Source organism: Physella acuta, unplaced genomic scaffold (assembly GCF_028476545.2).
Source record: "Physella acuta isolate Inbredline_101_S28 unplaced genomic scaffold, ASM2847654v3 ptg001282l, whole genome shotgun sequence".
NCBI classification, from domain to species: domain Eukaryota; kingdom Metazoa; phylum Mollusca; class Gastropoda; family Physidae; genus Physella; species Physella acuta.
In genome coordinates, this window is record NW_026732797.1 from 36,083 (window position 1) to 60,000 (window position 23,918).

The 23,918-nt window shown below is 37.5% G+C and overlaps 1 protein-coding gene across 1 annotated transcript in view; it reads right to left on the bottom strand.

The window, feature by feature from the left end:
- Positions 1-10,389: 10,389 nt before the first annotated feature.
- LOC131957968 (cytochrome P450 3A28) overlaps positions 10,390-23,918 on the bottom strand; it is a 15,922-nt gene continuing 2,393 nt past the window's right edge. The window contains exons 3-13 of the mRNA XM_059322844.1: positions 23,895-23,918; positions 23,686-23,782; positions 23,364-23,483; positions 22,227-22,318; positions 20,747-20,898; positions 19,888-19,994; positions 18,713-19,000; positions 14,222-14,310; positions 13,053-13,190; positions 11,748-11,925; positions 10,390-10,721 (exon numbers count right to left, since the gene is read on the bottom strand). The exon at positions 23,895-23,918 is cut by the window's right edge and continues 29 nt beyond it. Coding sequence (XP_059178827.1) covers positions 10,620-10,721; positions 11,748-11,925; positions 13,053-13,190; positions 14,222-14,310; positions 18,713-19,000; positions 19,888-19,994; positions 20,747-20,898; positions 22,227-22,318; positions 23,364-23,483; positions 23,686-23,782; positions 23,895-23,918 — 1,387 coding nt within the window. The 3' untranslated portion in view covers positions 10,390-10,619. The remainder of the gene's footprint in view (positions 10,722-11,747; positions 11,926-13,052; positions 13,191-14,221; positions 14,311-18,712; positions 19,001-19,887; positions 19,995-20,746; positions 20,899-22,226; positions 22,319-23,363; positions 23,484-23,685; positions 23,783-23,894) is intronic.

The following is a 23,918-nucleotide window of genomic DNA, read 5'->3' on the forward strand; positions in this document are numbered from 1 at the left end:
ATTGAAGTGGTATCTTGATTTAGATTTAAAACAATTAACATCAATAATTATTTTTTTACGATAATGTGCGAGGTGTTATAAGGCAACCCTGAAGATGGAGGTTGGAAGAAGATGCAATGGTGTCACGCTTAGGTGGGCGCAAAAATAAAGAGAGACTCTCAAAGTTGAGTCCATTGGTGAGGTGTGACTGTAGCATTTTGCTCCCCTGGGGTTGCAAAGGAAATAAAAACACATGAGTCAACAAGTAAATAAAATAAATTACAACTCTGTTGGAAAGCTTTAGAAGTTTACCCAGCGGTAATGAGTACCCGGCATAAGTTGGAGGAAAATGTGAAGAAGATAAATGTTACTACTTTTAATGAAATGGAGTAAAAAAAAAATTAAACTCTAATTCCCCACTACTGTTTTAATTTTTTTAAGTTAATTAGTAAGTGGTTTTAATATTTTTTTTTATTTAGCTCCATTTCCTGAATGGCTTATTATTCTAACAAATTACTTCGGTTGAAACCAATGTTTTTTTTTTTTCCGGCATCTCTACAAGAGGGGTGGCGTGACCGTCTCCTCCCAGAATGAAATTGATAAAATATATTCTTTAATCTGTTTCCGGTCCTTTAAAGCCCTGTAAAAAATATAGTTTCATAACATTGAATAAAAATCTAAGAGCATGTAAAAAAAATTATAGTATCCTAGCATTGAATGAAAGTTTAAGGCCATGTAAAACAAATTACAGCTCCATAACGTTGAAAAAAACTTTAAGGCCCTGTAAAAAATATAGTTCCATAACATCAGTGGTGTAGCGAGGTCGGGTATCACCCGGTGCGGTACTTAATGGTGTCACCCCCCAGAGGCGTAGCGACACTTGCCGAGGGACAAACCCCCTCAAGTTTAACTCTATATATTTTACTATTTTTTGCCTTGGTGTCACCCCCCCCTAAATGGTGTCCCCCGGTGCGGTCCGCACCCCCCCCCCCCTCGCTACGCCTCTGCATATCATTGAATAAAACGTTAAGGCCCCGTAAAACAATTATTGTTCTATAAAATTGAATGGAACTTTAAGAGCCTGCAAAACAATTATAGTTCCATAAAATTGAATGAAACTTTAAGGCCCAGTAGCTCAGATTTGTGCCCTGAATTATTGATCACAATCAATACGGGCTTTAAAAGCCGGACCTGCTGCCTCGCCAGTTTCATCCTGTTAAACATAGGGCCAGACTGATCTAACCTGTATAAAGGATGCACTGCTTTTACGCCAGTCCCATCTCGGTTGAGTTAGGGCCCGTCTTTTTCAAAATGCATGCCGATTTTGACGTCATGCGGTGACGTCAGAAGAAGGCGAGCTTTATCAAAGTCACGTCTGCAAATATGCTCCATTACGTCAGGAGCTATTTATAGACATTTTTTCAAGCAGACGGATTTACTGATTATGAGAAAATATTAGAAAAATCGAAGATATGTCTTTTATCTTTGAATTCTAGACGTTTATTAACATCTCCAAAGGGATAAGAAAGAAGTGTTTTAATGAGAAAGTTGTTATCGCTATGTCTATCACATCAATGGGTTTAAACATAAAAAAAATTCGTCTGGAATAAAGAAATAATATAACAAGAGCAAATAACTCTTAAATTCTAACAGCTCGATTATCTTCCATTACTTTTTTTAAAAATAATCACTCAACCTCTTGATCTAGTTGAGGGACGCATCTTACAGTCAATGACATGTGACATAAATGCTATGTCATCTCAAGCTTTTACCTGAAGTTAATACTTAAGAAATGTTTTTTTTTCTTTTTTTTTTTCAGTGGACAACGTAAGAAGATGTGATGAGTACGCATGTTTTAACACATATTTTCTAGATCACGGAAGACGGGTAGGCTTTTATAAGACAGGTGATGATTTATTGCGATGCATGTGTTAAATTAGCTTTCTTCAAACTAAGAGAGATAACCCAAATATTACTTGGAAATTAGATTTGAGAAATAATGTGCGCCATTTACCAACACAAAAAAAAAGAGAAATAATTTCTTTTAAATCTTGAAACATCTCGAAAGATGGAACTTTTTTTTTGTTTTTACAGGATATTGAGAATTAAAATAGAAAAGTAATCATTAGATTTTTTGTCTTAATGGCATACATATTAGGCTCGATACATTATTTGACAATCTATAATAAATCTTTTAAAAAATAATTATATTTTTTTTTTAAATCTATATTAAGCTGATGCGTGAATTTAAGTGCAGATAGTAGATTCAAGTAAGCAAATTAAGGTTCATTACTCTTTATATAAATCTTAGTAGACTGGTAGTTCGTAGTTTCAGTAACGTGTAATTGTTTCAGGTAAATATCCATATTGTTTCAGATAAGTATCCATAACGTTTCAGGTAAGTATCCATTTTGTTTCAGGTAAGTATCCATATTGATTCAGGTAAGTATCCATATTGTTTTCGATTTGCACCCCTCCCCTTGTCAAACTTTCGATTTACACCCCCCCCCCCCCTCAAGCTTTCGATTTGCACCCCCCCCCCCCCTCCCCTCAAACTTTTAATTTGCATTTCTTAAAACACTATTTAACACTCAAATTAATCACTTAATTAAGTGGAATTATCATTTTTTTCTATATGTTTTACTATTTTTTGCCTTGGTGTCATCCCCCTAAATGGTGTCACCCGGTGCGGTCCGCACCCCCCGTGGTTACGGACAGGTGTTTTTCTTTACTTCCGGACACCGTATTTGTTCTTTTGATCTCCGACGATGATCTAACAAAAGAATCTTCGTCAACATGGTGTGGTAGGTTAGGGCAGTGCCACAAAACTATAGGTGAATTATCTTGGTAATGTCAACACTCATTCTAGCCCTAAACTACACCTTGTTACGCAATACTAACAGCCCCAAACCATAATTTTACATTACAACGACTAATCTAAGTGATAAAATAAAGTTCCCTTCTTGAATCTGACGGTTCATGGGGTAAGTAAAGTAGAATAGACTTGTTTGTTGTACCTCGGTATATGAAGGGATAGTGTGGTCAACATTATACCCAGCCGCCTTTACTCAGGGACGTTCTACTGATTTTGACCCTGATTCGAACTCGAAACTTTCGGGTCAGCAATTTAGCCACACAACCACAAAGCCACTTCGTCCCATATCTAGTAACCTAACACCCCTATTTTCGGAAGAGTTCATTTTCAGACGTCGTTGGAAATACAATTAATCGTGGTAAAAGTAAAAACATATACTAACTAGATCGATTTTTTTTCTTGTTGATACAAATGATATTTTTACATGACAACAAATGCGATCTCCCAAGCATGTGCCCACCCGGATTAGTAACCGTCTGAATGGATAACGCCTAGCGCTAATCCTGACAGATGAGCTGGCACAGTCAAAGCTGAAAGGACACGAAAACTCGGCAAAGCTCAGGCGGCTTTAATTAACAACAAGAACAGGGCTTGACATTTTTTTATGTCAAATGCGTGGCTTTTTAGCAAATTGAAAAAGTTATTATTGGTTGCTATGGAGACGTGTGTGAGATCAATGCAAGGGATGAAATTCTAAAGGCCTAGTTTGTTACTGTTTAATGGCTAGCGGGGAAATTGATTAAACTAAAGCTGTAGTTGTCATGGAGATACATGTAGATAGTTTTCTATGTACCTTACCCTATATTCAGTGTAAATTATTCATTAAAATAGTTCTTTAACAGATAAAAATCTTGTTTAAACTGAAGCTAAATATTAACCATTTTCTTTATTTTAGCTCTGGTAATTATTCGTCAGAAATACCGTTTCGTGGTACCGTGTGGTCGAACGGTAGAGCGTTTGGCTGCTAGCGTAAAGGTCTGGAGTTAGGAACTCGTTTGGGACTTGTGACTGTAAGACCTTTATGAGTCCACCCAGCTCTGAATGGTACCTGACTTCGTTGGGGAAAGTAAAGGCGGCTGGGCAAAGTGTTGACCATACCGAGATCAAAGAAACAAATGAACTCTACTTTATCAGACCGATGGGTTTCTAGGTTTAAAAAAATAATTGTTTCTACTAATTGCTCTGTCGTTCAGTAGTGCAGAGGAAGTAGATTTTATCTCTTTCTCTGACCTTGGCATACGGTCACATCCAACAACCTTTACCTCCCTTAACGTTATCAGGTACTCACTAAGGCTCGGTTGACAAATACACGTCCAAGGAATCGAGTCCGGGTTTTGAACTTGAGATTTTCGTGCATCAGTCGTGTGCTCTACAACCCGACCCATCCATCTCACTCTAAATATAGGCTCAACCTTAAATTAACCATAGTTGCAATTTCAAGCATATACTGATCCAATACCCATAAGCTAACCAATCACTAAATTCGAAATTAGCAATAACGAATACAAAATAAGCCTACCCCAAACAGTCACAACTAGTACAAACCCTAAAGCTATCACAACCTAAACCTTAACCGCACCTTTAGGCCTGGTAAACGTCCTTGTTTTTAACAATCCCTTATCTTTCCTTATCGAAAGTGCGATCAAAGCAAATTAAAATCAACATGAAAATCGATAACAGCCCGATTTCTCGCCCTTTGACATTTCAAACTCTCGTCAGCTTAAATTAAATCAATTTCTAAAATGTTCGATGGTTGTTTTTTTTTTGTATTTTTTTTATTTAATAAAATTTTATTAAAATTTTAAAATAAAATATCCAATCTCAAAGTGTTCTGTGTCACCAGTACTTTGTATTTACACCAAGTATAGCGAGAAGCTTCTTATACTAAGGCGTCATATTCGTCATATTTCCGGTTGGAATTTTTTTTCCTTGTTTCCGTTTCCGTCCTTCTATCTTCAATTTTTTTTTCTCCCAATTTCCAATCAGAGCGATGACGCCTTTGCGTGACGTCAGACAGATGATGTTGAAATATAAAAAGATGATAGATTTCTGACGTTGATGATCCGATTTAAAAAAAAAAATTATAACACATTTCTACCACTGTGTGTTTAGGGACAGATATGGGACTTTGAAGAACATTCCTGAAGTTATTAAAGGCTTATCTTGTTTCAATGAGACGATTTTAAGACTTTTATTAGTAAAAGAGAAATATATGTATGATTCTCACAGGAACTCCGAACATCACAAATGTGATGCATTTTGTGGATGTAAACTAATACATCAATTAATTTTAACATTTTATTAACGAGAAAAATGGCCCGTTGAGGAAGGATACAACGAGCGCTAGGCTGGTAGTGCTGTCTCTTTTCTCTAAACTAAAACCACCCCACACCCCCCCCCCCCCCACACACACACACACCACCCCCCCACCCCCACCCCCCCCCCCACCCCCACCCCCCCCCCCACCCCCCAAAAAAACATGTCTCGTTGAGGAAGGATACAACGGGCGCTAGGCTGATAGTGCTGTCTCTTTTCTCTAAACTAAAACCACCCCACCCCCCCCCCCCACACACACCCCTTAGATTAGACAAAATTTCCTTTTTATTCAATGTTTACTCGAGAATCAATGACGTCATATTACTGTGTGCACTCTCCGGCTTGAGATTATTTTCTACTCTAGGCTAAATGTGGCGACGTCATACTTCGTTTTTCGAATTACTATGCATTTAGTTTAGAGCAGGGGTCTCCAAACTACGGCCCGCGGGCCGGATGCGGCCCGCGAGGTACTCTCATCCGGCCCGCGGAGATCGTTTTGTCCACGGAAAAAAAGCGTTTGTTGGTGATAGCTGAGGAGCTGTGCCCAGAAAAATCAAAGACATGCCTAGAAGAAACTGGCCCCCGACCTGAACTTTGATAGTCAATGCGGCCCTCGGGCTGAAAAGTTTGGAGACCCCTGGTTTAGAGAAAAGAGACAGTACTATCAGCCTAGCGCCCGTTGTATCCTTCCTCAACGGGCCATTTTTCTCGTTTTTAATAATTGTATTAATTTTTAAAAAGTAATTTATGAAGTAATATATTGTATATAGTATATAATAGTTATTTATAAAGTATATATATATATATATATATATATATATATATATATCGTCATCTTTTCCTGTTCGTGCCCAAGACTCCCAGAGACCTCGGCATATGAAGGGATAGTGTTGTCAGTACTATGCCTAGCCGCCTTTGTTTCCCTAACAAGAATTAGGTACCCATAAGAGCTGGGTGGACTCAATTACATTCTACTGACTTGAACCCGGATTCGAACTCAAGACTTTCGGGTTAGTTGTCGAGCTCTCGGCCGCTGGGTCAAGCCGTCTCATACAGTAAGCTATATGTAGTAGTTTTGTAATGTTTACACAAGAGCATGGACTGCAAACCTTAATTTAAATTAATTAAGTTAAATAATTTAACCACAGGTGCAGCCTTCATTTTATAAAACAACTATTAATGCAATAATACACGAAAATCACATTTTGAAATTATTTTTACAAATTATGGTCGGCTTTGGGCGGCTCTGGTTGTCAATTTCCCGCCCCCACTCCCCTTATCCCCTCCCCCGCCGTCCTCCATGTCGTGAGGTCTGCCAATAAAGATGTATTACATAATTGTTTTCATAAGTAGACCCCCTCCCCCCATGACAACGGAATCTTTTATTACTTAACAGTAATTTGTATTAGTTACTTCCCATGTCAAAGTTTTAATCAGTTATGGGAAATAATTAATAAACTTGCTCAGTAAAAATATATTTAAAAAAATCAACAGTAGCCAAAAAAACAGGCGTAAGGCATATAATTTCTTAAAAGTATTAAGCACATATTTTATATTTAATATAGAATGTTATGTTAACTCTCGAAACAACGGAAATTCGATTAATTTCTTGGGCTTTAAATTAATAAAAAACATTTAACTTTATTACATTTTAAAAAGTAGAATAATTTGAGGTTACTTTCAGTGTGAGTTCGCCATATTGTTCACTGAAAGTGCAATTTATTTCAAATAAAATTTAAAAATTTAAACTCAAAGGTGGCTTGGCATAGTTCCGACCACACCAGGGGTCGGCAACCTTTTGAAGCGGAAGAGCCAAAAGTTACAATTTTCAAAATTTCCCTGGTTTTTAAGAGCCACTAACACTTTTTTTATTTAAAATATTTTATTTTTTTATTAAGATTATTAATATTTGTTCAAAGAGCTGGAGAGCCGCATCTTGATAACAAAAGAGCCGCATGCGGCTCGCGAGCCGCAGGTTGCCGACCCTGGACCACACCAACCCTTTGATATTCCGAGGTCACAGAAACAAGTGAACTCTACTTCACCTGCCCCAAAGACCGTCAAGTTTGATAGGGGAATTTACTTTTTATTTCTTTAACTAAGAGGTTGAAAGAGTTGTATCCCCAATTTAAATCCATTTTGTAATGCCATTTTAAATTCTTCATTTAATTACTATACATACAATTTAAGATCATGTTTTTGAAACTGTATATAACTACAAAATGAAATATTATTTTATAATGTTTAAAATAAATTTATATATATATATATATATATATATATATATATATATATATATATATATATATATATATATATATATATATATATATATATATATATATATATATATATATATATAACTGATAGGACTGCTATAGATATAGCTGTTTCAAAGGGAAGAAAGTTTGATTTGATGTCTCATTGTACTCAAAATATCATCCAATGTTTATAATGTTATATTATTATATTTCTTTAATCCCAAATTTATTTCAGCTCTAGTTATAAGCTCATGTCCCATCAACCCACTCCACTGAAACAATAAATACCCTTCTGTTTTCTATTTTATTTTTTAAATATGTATCATATTATTTTTTCTTTAATCCCAAAATTTATTTCAGCTCTACTTATAAACCCATACCCAAACCACCCCATTGAAAAAAATCCAATAGACAATTGCATTTTCCGGTTTAAAAATATAATTGTATTTAAACGTTTTGTATTATGTATGAGTAAACCATCTTAAATAAATGAAATTATATGTCAGAAAGAAGTATTACTACGTAAATCTGTATCAGTCCTCACAAACCGAAGATGACAACTGTAATACTATAGCGAACATGGTAAGGCAAACCTGACGCAGTCAGAGTCACACAAAAAATAATTTTTAAAAAAACTTAAGTTTTAAAATCTTTAACCTACTTCATCGTGTATTTTATCTTGTTAATATCTTTATATACCTATAGCTTCGTCCGTTATGGTTAAAAACTTTGTATTGAAATTTCGTCCAATCCTACCAGTCAGATTTCTTTCAAACTTGACCTGTGGTCCATGATTCCAGAGAATGGATGTCACATAAAATTAGACCTAATCAGAATATATTCTTCTCGTTTTGTGATTATCTGACAGTACAAGTTGTAGTAAGGAGGTTCGCTTTAATGTGACGCGAATCCGAACTATCTGTTAAATTTCCTAATATTTTTTTTTTGTTAAAAACGCTCGCTATAAAAACAAATTCTAGTACTTGAATATAAAATCATCATCACTCCTCTTTCCCTAACACACAAGGGGCAAATAAAGTAGAGTGTGTCTGTTTCAATGACCTCAACATACAAGGGGTAGTGTGGTTAGCACTATGAAAAGCAGTTTCCCAAACTGACTAGGTACTCATTAGAGCTGGGTGAACTCAGAAACTCCAGACAAACGCCAGCCAGGTTTCAGGATTTAAGACTTTCAGGTTTACAGTCATTAACGCTACCCTCCCACCACGCCGTCCCTCTGAAATACAATACGTATAGATTTTATATATTACTTCCTATATTAGTTCTTCTATTTGTATGGGCCTGTGTTTGTATCACTTTCATCAAACTATTAATACAGTTCTTTTACAAGCTTAAAAACCCCTACAACAGAAAAGATCAATCCTAGTAGACAAAGCACCCGTGTTTGTTTGTCAGTATAACCGAATCGTCAGCAGATCATTAAGTGATCGATTTTCGGCTTTTTCTATTAGATAAATGATGGCTGGAAAAAAACAAAATATATCGAGTTCGATATCGTTATTTTCATGTAAGTAGATCAATTAGGATTTCACGACTGAAACGTATTGTAATTTTTAGCGAGCGGAATTGAATTAGGTTTTTTGCAATGTACAAGTAAAAAGTTTGAAGTAGATATTAAATATTTAAATAATTAAATATTAAACATTTTTGCATTATGCGAATGAATGACTGATACAGTTTTTGAAAAATCCTTTTTAGACTTAGCGATCCATTTGGCAGATGATGTGGAGTTTATGTTTCTTGACTTCGCCATAAAAAGAGAAGGTGTGGTAAGCACTTTGCCCAGCCGCCTTTACTTTACCGAAGCATGCGTTAGGTACCCAACAGAAATGAGTGGTTTCCGGTTCGTTCTACTGACTTCAACCCGGATTCGAACTCAAAACTTTCGGATTAGCAGCCTAGCGCTCTACCGTATAGAGCGCCGAGTGACCCCTTCACCTGCGGATAGGTTCGGTTTGTTGCAAGGTGTTTGCTTTTGGGATGACATGGCCGGAAGGTAGTGCGCTCGACGCCAATTTGAAAGTCTCAAGTTTAGATCCCGGAATGACTGATGACACGACATTTTGTCTTTGGCAAATTGGATAAGAAGTTATTCATTAAAAAAAATTGAACAAAATGCGTTTTTATTTAAATGATGAAATTAAAGATTTGTATTAGGCGGGCATAAATGAATGAAATAGGTATAAAATTGAGTTTTTATATTTCAATGTTTCATATGCGTGGTTTTGTCTGTCTACTGAAATATGTCTGTCTGTCTGTCTGGCGTGTGTGTCTGTCAAGTGTTTGATTGAGTTTTGTTTTCTTATTCGTCGTGTGTCGCTCACTCTACCCACACTCCGAGATGATGTGGACACTCTGCGGACACCCTTGATGTGGTCACTCTGCGGACACCCTTGATGTGGTCACTCTGCGGACACCCTTGATGTGGTCACTCTGCGGACACCCTTGATGTGGACACTCTGCGGACACCCTTGATGTGGTCACTCTGCGGACACCCTTGATGTGGTCACTCTGCGGATACCCTTGATGTAGTCACTCTGCGGACACCCTTGATGTGGTCACTCTGCGGACACCCTTGATGTGGACACTCTGCGGACACCCTTGATGTGGTCACTCTGCGGACACCCTTGATGTAGTCACTCTGCGGACACCCTTGATGTGGTCACTCTGCGGACACCCTTGATGTGGTCACTCTGCGGACGCCCTTGATGTAGTCACTCTGCGGACACCCTTGATGTGGACACTCTGCGGACACCCTTGATGTAGTCACTCTGCGGACACCCTTGATGTGGTCACTCTGCGGACAGTGTGGACACTCTGCGGACACCCTTGATGTGGTCACTCTGCGGACACCCTTGATGTGGTCACTCTGCGGACACCCTTGATGTAGTCACTCTGCGGACACTCTTGATGTGGTCACTCTGCGGACACCCTTGATGTGGTCACTCTGCGGACACCCTTGATGTGGTCACTCTGTGGACACACTTCATGTGGACACCCTTGATGTGAACACTCTGCGGACAGTGTGGTCACTCTGCGAACAGTGTGGTCACTCTGCGGACACCCTTGATGTGGTCACTCTGCGGACAGTGTGGTCACTCTGCGGACACCCTTGATGTGGTCACTCTGCGGACACCCTTGATGTGGTCACTCTGCGGACAGTGTGGTCACTCTGCTGACACCCTTGATGTGGTCACTCTGCGGACAGCCTTGATGTGAACACCATTCCGTGCAACAATAAAAGGTCGGAGTACAACTTTCAGTGGTATCTGGGGAAAAAATATGTTAACATGTCCTTATATGTCTCTAGGGGAAAACATGTTAACATGTCCTTATATGTCTCTGGGGAAAAACATATGTTAACACGTCCTAATATGTATTTTTCGAAAAACATGTTAACATGTCCTAATATGTATCTGGGTAAAAACATAATAAGTTAACAACATGTCCTTATATGATACAAAGTTTTCCTTTCGAACATGGTGGTCCCATGGGGTGAATGATAGTTCACATGTCTATACCATCAGTATATTAAGGGATAGTTTGGTCAGCACTTTGCCCAGCCGTCTTTATTTTCTCTAACGTGGACTCGGTAACTTCGTACGGACTCAAGACTGGGATCTGAACAAGAGACTTTTGGGTTACCAGTCGTGCACTATATAAGGGCTCTACCTGTGTCAGGTATGGACATCCCCCCCCCTCACCAAAGTCTAACGCCTCTACCTATGTTATGTATGGACACCCCAACCCCCTCACCCCAACTATAACGTCTCTACCTGTGTTATGTATGGACACCCCCACTCCCTCACCCCAAATATAACGTCTCTACCTGTGTTATGTATGGACACCCCCCCACCCCCTCACAACTATAATAGCTTTACCTGTGTCAGGTATAGACGCCCCCACCCCCTCAACTATAACGGCACTACCTGTATAATGTATGGACATCCCCACCCCCTCGCCCCCAAGTATAACGCCTCTACTTGTGTTTCGTATAAACGCCCCCATCCCTTACCGCAAGTATAACGACTCTACCTTTGCTTGGTATAGATGCCCCCATCCCCTCATCCAAGTATAACGACTCTACCTTTGTTTGGTATAGACGCCCACACCCCCTCAATCCAAGTATATCGGCTCTATCTGTGTCATGTATGGACATCCCCACCCCCCCCCCACCCCAAGTATAACAAGTTTACCTGTGTCAGGTATGGTCACCCCCTTCACTTCAAGTATAACGGCTCTACCTGTGTCTATAGACGCCCCCACCCCCTGACCCCCAAATATAATGGCACTACCTGTGTTTTATGGCTCACAGTGATAGTGAACTCCTGCAACAGCCGGGCCAGGGCCAACTTTAGAACCAGCAAGGCCAGTCTTTGGCCAACACACATCCGGGGACCTAGACCAAACGGCATCCATGCTTGAGGAAGTGACGTGTCTGTAGCGCCCTCGTCATCTTCGGAGATGATAAATCTGTAGTTCAAAACAGTACATGGAGAGGATAAATCTGTGGTTTATAATAGTACATGATAAATCTAGAGTTTAAAATAGTACAAGGAGAGTATAAATCTGTAGTTTAAAATAGTACACGGAGAGTATAAATCTGTAGTTTAAAATAGTACACGGAGAGGATAAATCTATAGTTTAAAATAGCATCTATTGGTCGCGAAATCTACAGGATTGTGGACATATTATTTAAGATAGTTGGGCGCCCGAACCCCCCCCCCCCCCCCCCACCCCCTCCATGTTATACATATAAACTCGGTACAAAATAATGCTTGTAGCTTTATTGAAATATCACATTATTATTTTACTATAGGAAACACAATATTTTAGTGAAAATAACTATACACTTTGTCAATATAAACCGTTATGGTTTGAGTCAGTTAAAATAGATATCCTACACTTCTTAATATGATATAATGCATGTGCTAGGCTTGTGGGCGTTTCTTTATTATCTGTCAGTTTTGTTGAGATTTCATAGTAATCCTTCATGGTTATTAAAGTTTCATAATTAATTATGGAGTGAATGACTTAATTGTTAAATATCAGTGTTATGCATGGCTTATTGTTACCTTATATTGTAAATATACTTCATAGATCCCTTAAGGTTAATGAAGGCTTAATAGTTACCTTAGGTTGTATTTATACTTTATAGATATCTTAAGGTTAATGCAACCTTAATAGTTACTTGTCAGTTATAGATACATTATAGTTTCATGGTGGTTTCAAGGTTAGCTATCGAGGTCTATGAGACGTCATAGTTACCTAATAAGGTTTATGAGACGGTCATAGTTACCTAACGAGGTTTGTGAGACGTCATAGTTACCTATCGAGGATTATGAGACGTCATAGTTACCTATCGAGGATTATGAGACGTCATAGTTACCTATCGAGGATTATGAGACGTCATAGTTACCAATCGAGGTTTATGAGACGTCATAGTTACCTATCATTATGAGACGTCATAGTTACCTATCATTATGAGACGTCATAGTTACCTATCATTGTTACCTTTCGTAGTTACCTATCGAGGTTTATGAGCCGTCATAGTTACCTGTCATACTTACCTATTGAGGTCAGTGAGACGTGATAGTTACCTGTCTGGATTAAACCTGGACGGTTCTGGAAAAATGTCCTCCCTGGAATTGATAGTGGACATCATGACCCTCACGACCATGCCCTTGGTGAAGGTCACGTTGTTGATGGTGCAGTCTTCGACACACTCACGGCTTACGCTGAGGAACGGGTGGGGATCGAGGTTTTAGTGTGGGGGTGGGAGTTAGGTGTGGGGTGTTACATCGGAGTATGGGAGTGTGTGTAGGAATTTTAAGTAGGAGTGTGGGAATATATAAGAATGAATGACAGTGATAACTGGGGTGTTGCAAAAAGTGTGGGTGGGGGTAAAGTGTGGGGGAGATAAATCAGAGTGTGGGACTATGTGTGGGGATTATAAGTAGGAATGTGGGGGTATGTAGTGAGGGGCGAGTGTATTATTTAAAGGTGTGATGAGGTGTAGGGATTATAATTAGGAGTGTGGGAATTCAGAAGAATAGATGACAGTAAAAACAGGAAGTTTTGTAGAAATTATGTGGACGATTATGAGTGTAGGGGGGGGGGGGGGCGAGTTTGAGGGTAATGATCGAGAGAGTGAGAATGTTGGGAAAATTGTGAGAGTAATAACTAGGAGTGCGAAAGAAGGTGCTAAATTTGAATATGTTAGAGTACGATATTTGTGATTAAAAGAATCTTACACCTCGTTAACACTAGCAACACGTATATTATACTTGTCTGGGGAAAAAAAACTCGCTAAAAGTTAATATTATATGGAAAATAAAATCCCCCGGAACATTTATATTTAGTTTGTTTATTTTTCCTAGACATGTAAAGTATACATGTCGCAATTGCAAACGCGGCGCAACGTGTTTTAAAACTGGAAAATTGGAACAACTTAACTTATAAAATATGTTTGTGTAAAAAAGGGGAAAAGATAAACTATCAACACTTTTTATAAAGGGCGGAAAAATGTCACAAAAAAACTCAGAGACTCAATTTTTTTTTTATATATTCCAGATTGTAACAGATAGTTTAAGTCTGATAATGGGACAAGGTCACAAACATTAAAAAATACGATTCCCTCCCTTTCCAGCATATTAACACAACCCCATTTTTAACAGGCATGGATATCTACAAAGGGAAACCACTCTATCTTTGTTTGTTATGATCAGTGCAACACAATATTATGGCATGTTGCAAACACTAATCTTACCCTGGGGCCACGGGGTAGAGACGAAGTGTTTCGTTGATGTATCGGTCCATGACAGTCAGCTGACACAACTCATCCATCGTCACCTCGTTCTGGCGATACAGGAACATGATGAACATGTGTAGAATGTGTACATGAACTTGGTGAAGGTGAACAAATGTAGAATATGGACATGAACTTTGTGACAGACACAAGTAGAATCTGTACATGAACTTTGTGAAGATGAACAAATGTAGAATGTGGACATGAACTTTGTGAAGATGAACAAATGTAGAATATGTACATGAACTTTGTGAAAATAAACAAATGTAGAACATGGACATGAACTTTGTGAAGATGAACAAATGTAGAATCTGTACATGAACTTTGTGAAGATAAACAAATGTAGAACATGGACATGAACTTTGTGAAGATGAACAAATGTAGAATGTGGACATGAACTTTGTGAAGATGAACAAATGTAGAATATGTACATGAACTTTGTGAAGATGAACAAATGTAGAACATGTACATGAACTTTGTGAAGATGAACAAATGTAGAATGTGTACATGAACTTTGTGAAGATGAACCAATGTACAATATGGACATGAACTTTGTAAAGGTGAACAAATGTAGAATATGGAAATGAACTTTGTGAAGATGAACAAATGTAGAATCTGTACAAGAACTTTGTGAAGATGAACAAATGTAGAATATGGACATGAACTTGGTGAAGGTGAACAAATGTAGAATATGTACATGAACTTTGTGAAGGTGAACAAATGTAGAATATGTACATGAACTTTGTGAAGATGAACAAATGTAGAATATGGACATGAACTTTGTGAAGATGAACAAATGTAGAATATGTACATGAACTTTGTAAAGATGAACATATGTAGAATATGTACATGAACTGTGTGAAGACAGTTAACACGTAGAAAGTGTACATGAACTTTGTGAAGATGAACAAATGTAGAATATATACATGAACTTTGTGAAGATGAACAAATGTAGAATATGGACATGAACTTGGTGAAGATGAACAAATGTAGAATATGTACATGAACTTTGTGAAGATGAACAAATGTAGAATATGTACATGAACTTTGTGAAGATGAACCAATGTACAATATGGACATGAACTTTGTAAAGGTGAACAAATGTAGAATATGGAAATGAACTTTGTGAAGATGAACAAATGTAGAATCTGTACAAGAACTTTGTGAAGATGAACAAATGTAGAATATGGACATGAACTTGGTGAAGGTGAACAAATGTAGAATATGTACATGAACTTTGTGAAGATGAACAAATGTAGAATATGTACATGAACTTTGTGAAGATGAACAAATGTAGAATATGGACATGAACTTTGTGAAGATGAACAAATGTAGAATATGTACATGAACTTTGTAAAGATGAACATATGTAGAATATGTACATGAACTTTGTGAAGACAGTTAACACGTAGAAAGTGTACATGAACTTTGCGAAGATGAACAAATGTAGAATATATACATGAACTTTGTGAAGATGAACAAATGTAGAATATGGACATGAACTTGGTGAAGATGAACAAATGTAGAATATGTACATGAACTTTGTGAAGGTGAACAAATGTAGAATATGGACATGAACTTGATGAAGATGAACAAATGTAGAATATGTACATGAACTTTGTGAAGGTGAGCAAATGTTGAATCTGTACATGAATTTTGTGAAGATGAACAAATGTAGAATATGTAGATGAACTTTGTGAGGACAGTTAACAAATAGAATCTGTACATGAAATTTGTGAAGATGAACAAATGTAGAATATGCACATGAACTTTGTGAAGATGAACAAATGTAGAATATGTACATGAACTTTGTGTAGATGAACAAGTATAGAATCTGTACATGAACTTTGTGACAGACACAAGTATAGAATATGTACATGAACTTTGTGAAGATGAACAAATGTAGAATATGGACATGAACTTTGTGAAGACAGACACCAAAGTGTAGAATATAGACATGAACTTTGTGACAGACACATGTAGAATCTGTACATGAACTTTGTGAAGACAGTTAACAAGTAGAATCTGTACATGAACTTTGTGAAGACAGTTAACAAGTAGAATATGTACTTGAACTTTGTGAAAATAAACAAATGTAGAACATGGACATGAACTTTGTGAAGATGAACAAATGTAGAATCTGTACATGAACTTTGTGAAGATAAACAAATGTAGAACATGGACATGAACTTTGTGAAGATGAACCAATGTACAATATGGACATGAACTTTGTAAAGGTGAACAAATGTAGAATATGGAAATGAACTTTGTGAAGATGAACAAATGTAGAACATGTACATGAACTTTGTGAAGATGAACAAATGTAGAATATGTACATGAACTTTGTGAAGATGAACCAATGTACAATATGGACATGAACTTTGTAAAGGTGAACAAATGTAGAATATGGAAATGAACTTTGTGAAGATGAACAAATGTAGAATCTGTACAAGAACTTTGTGAAGATGAACAAATGTAGAATATGGACATGAACTTGGTGAAGATGAACCAATGTACAATATGGACATGAACTTTGTAAAGGTGAACAAATGTAGAATATGGAAATGAACTTTGTGAAGATGAACAAATGTAGAATCTGTACAAGAACTTTGTGAAGATGAACAAATGTAGAATATGGACATGAACTTGGTGAAGGTGAACAAATGTAGAATATGTACATGAACTTTGTGATGGTGAACAAATGTAGAATATGTACATGAACTTTGTGAAGATGAACAAATGTAGAATATGTACATGAACTTTGTGAAGATGAACAAATGTAGAATATGGACATGAACTTTGTGAAGATGAACAAATGTAGAATATGTACATGAACTTTGTAAAGATGAACATATGTAGAATATGTACATGAACTTTGTGAAGACAGTTAACACGTAGAAAGTGTACATGAACTTTGTGAAGATGAACAAATGTAGAATATATACATGAACTTTGTGAAGATGAACAAATGTAGAATATGGACATGAACTTGGTGAAGATGAACAAATGTAGAATATGTAAATGAACTTTGTGAAGGTGAACAAATGTAGAATATGGACATGAACTTGATGAAGATGAACAAATGTAGAATATGTACATGAACTTTGTGAAGGTGAGCAAATGTTGAATCTGTACATGAATTTTGTGAAGATGAACAAATGTAGAATATGTAGATGAACTTTGTGAGGACAGTTAACAAATAGAATCTGTACATGAAATTTGTGAAGATGAACAAATGTAGAATATGCACATGAACTTTGTGAAGATGAACAAATGTAGAATATGTACATGAACTTTGTGTAGATGAACAAGTATAGAATCTGTACATGAACTTTGTGACAGACACAAGTATAGAATATGTACATGAACTTTGTGAAGATGAACAAATGTAGAATATGGACATGAACTTTGTGAAGACAGACACCAAAGTGTAGAATATGGACATGAACTTTGTGACAGACACATGTAGAATCTGTACATGAACTTTGTGAAGACAGTTAACAAGTAGAATCTGTACATGAACTTTGTGAAGACAGTTAACAAGTAGAATCTGTACATGAACTTTGTGAAGACAGTTGACAAGTAGAATCTGTACATGAACTTTGTGAAGATAGACACCAAAGTGTAGAATATGTATATAAATTTCTACACAAGTAGAATGTTTACATGAACTTTGTGAAGACAAACAAGTATAGAATCTGTACATGTATGAACATTGCGCATACAGACAACAAGTATAGATCAATTACGCGAACTTCGTTAACCGAAAATGTATGTTTAAAATCACAGTTGAGATATTGCTCTTTTAAAATATTTTTTCTTTTAATTTTAAAATTGCACTTCCAATAAAACACAAAATGAGATGTGGCACTGTCACTTTGTTATATTGTATTATGAGCAGATCTATATAAAATAACCTTAGATTTTATGTTCATTGTTGTATAAATAATATAATGACACTAATATGACACTAATAACTAATACACTTGTTAATGGTATCGTAGTATAATGAAATAGGGCCTACCGTAGTGACTAATGTAGATGTTATAAGCATTTTGTTTTTCTAAAATTGTGTTATTCCGGTTTTTTTTTCAAACTCTACTTAATTTTTGTTCTAGGGTTACATAACTGCGTCTTGGGCCATTTAAAATATAGTTATTGCAATGTACCCCGCCTTACTTACATTTGATGACGTCACTGCCTCCACCTCCCTCATTAAATCTACATTTAATGACGTCACCCGCCTCCACCTCCCTCATTAAATCTACATTTAATGACGTCACCGCCTCCACTTCCCTCATTAAATCTACATTTAATGACGTCACCGCCTCCACCTCCCTCATTAAACTTACATTTGATGACGTCACCACTAAACTTACATTTGATGACGTCACCGACTCCACCTCACTTTGATGAAGTCACTGCCTCCACCACCTCCCCCATTAAACTTACCTTGGATGACGTCACCGCCTCCACCTCCTCCCTCAGCCTCATCTGCTCCTCCTCGTAGACGGCCAGGTTGTAGATACATAAGGTCAAGGCCGCAGCAATGGGCCCCACCCCTCCCCCCAGCAGTCCGGAGACCTCGCCCACAATCTCCGTCTCCTGGAGAACTGATTTGTTCTTCGTTTCTCTCGGTGGGTCAAGGTCGTTGTTCGAGTTAGCAGACGCCACTCTTTTGGTCAGCAGACTATGGATGATGTTGTCACAGGAGCTGGTTTTGAAATCGGAGATATTTTCCTGGAAATAGATTGTGCAAACTTTTTACAAATTGAAAATGTTTTTTTTTCTTTCGTGTTAATGAAGTCTGCCACTGATGGAGTGATATTTTAATCCATACCATCAAAATCGCCGGCGTGGTTGAATGGTAGAGTATCCGACTGCAAACCCGAAAGTCTTAAGTTCGAAACCGGGTTCAAGTGCATCGAGCTTAATGGGTACGTTAAAGAAAGTAAAGTGCATACTACAGTGTTATATGCAGAGGTCACTAAATAAGTCTTAATTACCCAGCCATTGGGCAGTCAGACAGGAAAGAAATTAATACTTACCATCATCGTATCATAACACGTCGTTTTTAAATACCCAACCGTATCCGCCCCCTCCTTCACAAATCCACTACCCCTCCCACAAATTAAATCCCTAAAATCAAACTCCAACCCACAATACCCATCGTCACACTTTTGCATTAAAAAAAGCAATCTTAGAAAATGAATTTTAGACGTTATTTCGAGTTTTGGACAACTGTTTTAATAAATTGCAATAGGAATTGATTAAAAAACTCTATTTTGACAGAGTTCAGACAAGATTTTGGAAAAATATCGATGTTTTAAGAAAAGTTCAACTGCAATTTTGAGGGGGGTTGTGACGTTATTTTAGGGGGGGGGGGGTCTGGCTTTTTGAGACGATGTGTGACGGAGGGGAGGGAGGAGGTAAAAATCGTCAAAAAAAGCGTGACGTCATTTATGGATGACCCCTTACTTTATCAATAAACTACAAATGTGAATGCTTAAACAATAATATTACCCAGTTGGACTAACTTTTGATGAGTCGTAAAAATAAAATTAAAATTTTGATGAATCGTAAAATAAATTTTAAAGTCAGGATAGAATGTAAGACAAAGGACTCACCTGAATTGACCTAATAAACCTCGTGACGTCACGGGTCTGCAGACGAGACATCTCCCTGTGGTGTTTGTCAAAAGGTTTTAGCCAAGTGGACAAGATGGGAAATAACTCTGAAACAAAAACATCGAGACTTGCACACACAACCCATAGTTTCAAAATATTGTCGAAGATTAACTTTATAAATAAAGAGTTGCTTTTTTTGTTTGTTTGTTGTTCTTTTGTTTTTTTAATTAACTAAAATTGATGAGAAAATTATCAACTACCTTATCTAATTAACAAAAATGTGTATTTTTTACTATTTACCCAGCTAAATAAGATTTAGTAAACAACTTAGTTAAGAGTTAGGTAAAAAATATATATAGGCCTATATATATATATATATATATATATATATATATATATATATATATATATATATATATATATATATATATATATATATATATATATATATATATATATATATATATATATATTGAAAAGGCATACTTTACCCCGTGTACCCCCCTCCCTCCCCCCCCCCCCCAACCCTAAAAAATAAAATCCCCATACCCTCGAAAAAGAACGTCTGAAAGAAACATTGGTAGATGTAGGCCGAATTATATGATTAGAAATAAAGCAATAGGAAAGTTAAGATTGATATCCAGGGTGAAGATTTGAATAATTTATTGTTATTTGCGAAGCTATTTTATTAAGTTATCAAGGTAATAATTTAAAAAACGTGCTATAAAAGTGTTATAAAAAAGTATTATAAAAACATGTTATAAAACTTACTATAAAACACTGTTATATTAACGTGTTATAAAAAGTGTCTTAAAAACGTATTATAAAAAAGTGTTACTATCACTTGAAAACGACATACTTGCCAAGCCGCCAATCGCGTTGTCAGGGGACATGGATTGGTGGGACGCTCTCATGTAGCGCAGCAACACATTGTTTTCATTGGTCATGGCGTCGCTATGGTAACCAAGGGAAGCCTGCGCGAACCAATCAAGTGAGTACCTCTCCATAATGCTAAAAATTATTGAGAAAAAAAATTACATTATATTTGCCGATTATCTTAAAAAATGTGTTTGTTCCGAATTTCTAAAAGAAAAAAAAAACGTTTTACACAGATGTATTGTTCTGAATGCATACAGATTAGGGGAGAACTTGTTCACTAAACGGAGTGGTCTAGCAGTAGAGAACCGGACTGCTAACCCGTAAGTCTTGAGTTCGATTCCGGGTTCAAGTCAGTAGACCGTCCCTGAGTCCACCCAACTCTGGTGGGTATCTAACTCACGTTATAGAAAGTAAAGGCGGCTGGGCATAGTGCTGACCACACTATCCCTTCATATGTCGAGGTCACAGAAACAAGTGAACTCTACTTCACTTACCCTATAGACCAGGGGTCTCCAAACTTTTCAGCGCGAGGGCCGCATTAACTATCAAATATAAGTTGGGGGGCCAGAGTTTCTTCCAGGCGTATCTTCGAGGTGGCGGAGTCCTCCCCCCCCCCCCCCCCCCCCAAAGAACGTCAACCCCACCTCCAACAAAATTTATATATATATATATATATATATATATATATATATATATATATATATATATTTCAAGTGCCCCCTACCCAAGAAAAAAGTCTGAAAGAAACACTGTACGGGACCAACAACACACTTGAGGTCTAAGTTTGTTCTCAAATTGATCGTCAAGTAGGCCAACTTCATTCTTGATAAAGTTTGTATGTTGTTCTAAAATTTGAAAAGCACTTACATTGATGCAAAAGTTTTAATATTAGGAAAGTCTTCCTTGGGCAAATACTTATAAAACCCACCCACCCTTATTTAACATGTCTTTAAGGAGGTCATTTGCTGGGCAACTGGCCACATTTGCTTCAATGGTATTCGCACTCATTGCTACATTTTCAGTTTCTTTGAATTTTTTCTCAGCCACCTCCAACAAAGTTTTTTTTCCGAGGACAAAAAGATCTCCGAGGGCCGGATGAGAAGACCTCGCGGGCCGCATCCGGCCCGCGTGCCGTAGTTTGGAGACCCCTGCTATAGACCGTCAGGTTTGAAAAGGGAACTTTACTAACTTAAGCTATTACTACATTTTAAGTTGAGTTAAACCTAGATCAAACAGACAGGTTAAGGAAGAACCTATTCATTTTGTTTAGTTAGGCTAATGCTATCTCGCATCCTTTATTGGAAAGTGTTAAATGTATTACTACATTTGAAGAGAGTTTGACCTTATCAAACAAACAGGCAGGTTTGATGAAGAAGAAGCTGATTTGTTTAACTAGTAACTGAAAGTTTTAAATGTATTACTAAGACTACATTTACAAGAGCGTTTAATCTAGATCTTACTCGTCTATGTAGAAACCGTTCGGTGACCTTTCAATGGCACCTTCAAACCAGGTCATCAGCTGATTGGTCACGTGATTAATTGTTGGGTACATCTGTAATAAAAACCACGTGCAATCGTCACAATTGGTCAAATAACAAAGCTATAAATAGACGTAAGGATAGGGATCGAGCAGTGTTTCATTCACAATTCTTTCTCCTGGGGTGGGGGGCACCTTACACTTTCGGGGCAGGGGGGGGGGGAGGGGCGGGGGCGGAATAAATTTACGGGGGTGGGGGCGGATACTTATAAAAGTATATTTTCGATATAAATTTAGTAATTTTCCTATTTTGTTTGAGCGAGAGGCGGTAGATTTGATTCGGCGAGGGAGGGGGGTGGGGGGGGGGGGTTCTGAAAGAAACACATGATTTGAAGTTATGATGACAAATAGTGTTAGATTTAAACTTACCTACTGATACAGTATAGAGTAGTGTCATTGTCCCATCGTTACAAGGTACGATACACACAATAAGAAATGGTTACATTGGGAGTAAACGGGTACAAACTTGTAGGCTGAACATGCATTTTTATCAAGATGGATGCTGATAAAGTACAGAGCCTAATTCGTTTTAGTTTGCATCAAGTATGTAAAAAGAGGACGACTTGGATCATAGCTCGGCTAAGATTAAGGTCCTGGTTATGGTATGGGATATTGTCAGGGCTAGAGTCAGTTCCAGTTTATATGTACGCCGACCCCACACCCTTCACCGTTCAATTGCTTGAACTTTTGCACAGAGGTGTAGCGAAGGGAGGACGAGTGTGACGGCCGCCCCAGGTGCTCAATTTATGCTAAGGGGGGGGGGGGGGGAGTGCCAAACTGGGTAAAAAAAAAGTAACGCTCATAACGCGCATTGCTTAATTTTATTGTTACACAAAAATAGAAATAGATGACAGTATCGGGTAAAAGGCGCCTCGATAATTCCAACTTGGTGTGTGTGTGTGTGTGGGGGGGTGCTTTTAGTCATTGTGCCTGCCGTAATTTACATGGGGGGGGGAGGGTAAAAAAATTGATTGTTTGCCCGGGTGCTGGAAAGAATCGCTACGCCTTTTGTTTCTGCACACAAGACAGAGTACGGCACAACGGAACGGTCTTTGCCTACCTGCCGAGCACACCTGGCCGTTAGCCCGGCACTGACCGCCTGACGCTGACGTTTCCAGAGCTGACCACTCACGTTCTGTAGACTCAGCTCCTGGTGTTCGTGCTTGAAGGGGTTAATGACCTGTGAGGTCAAGCAAACCGTTAAAACAAGTGTTATTAAAATCAACCAGCGGCTGATTTAATTTTTATTTCCTTTTTATCTTCTTGTAATACTGTTGACGCCAGTTAATTGAGATTATTATATTTCAATTTTTAAAAAAAATAATTATATTAAATTGTTGTTTTTTTTAATTATACTTGCATTCTTTGTCGACTGAACCTACCGGCCTAACAGAGAACTGGTTAAAATGCTTGACCAAAATTTTATGAGCCATATCTGGGCAAGAGACAACTACACTTGGCCTCAAACCCTCATAAAATCTGGAAATACAAATTTATTACTGTTAATATAAGTAGGATGTATACCTTTTTATAAAATTAAATAATCTCCTTACACAAAATGTGGAGTATGTAAATGTGTTTTAGAACTTACCCATAAACATGGCCGTATTCCTTT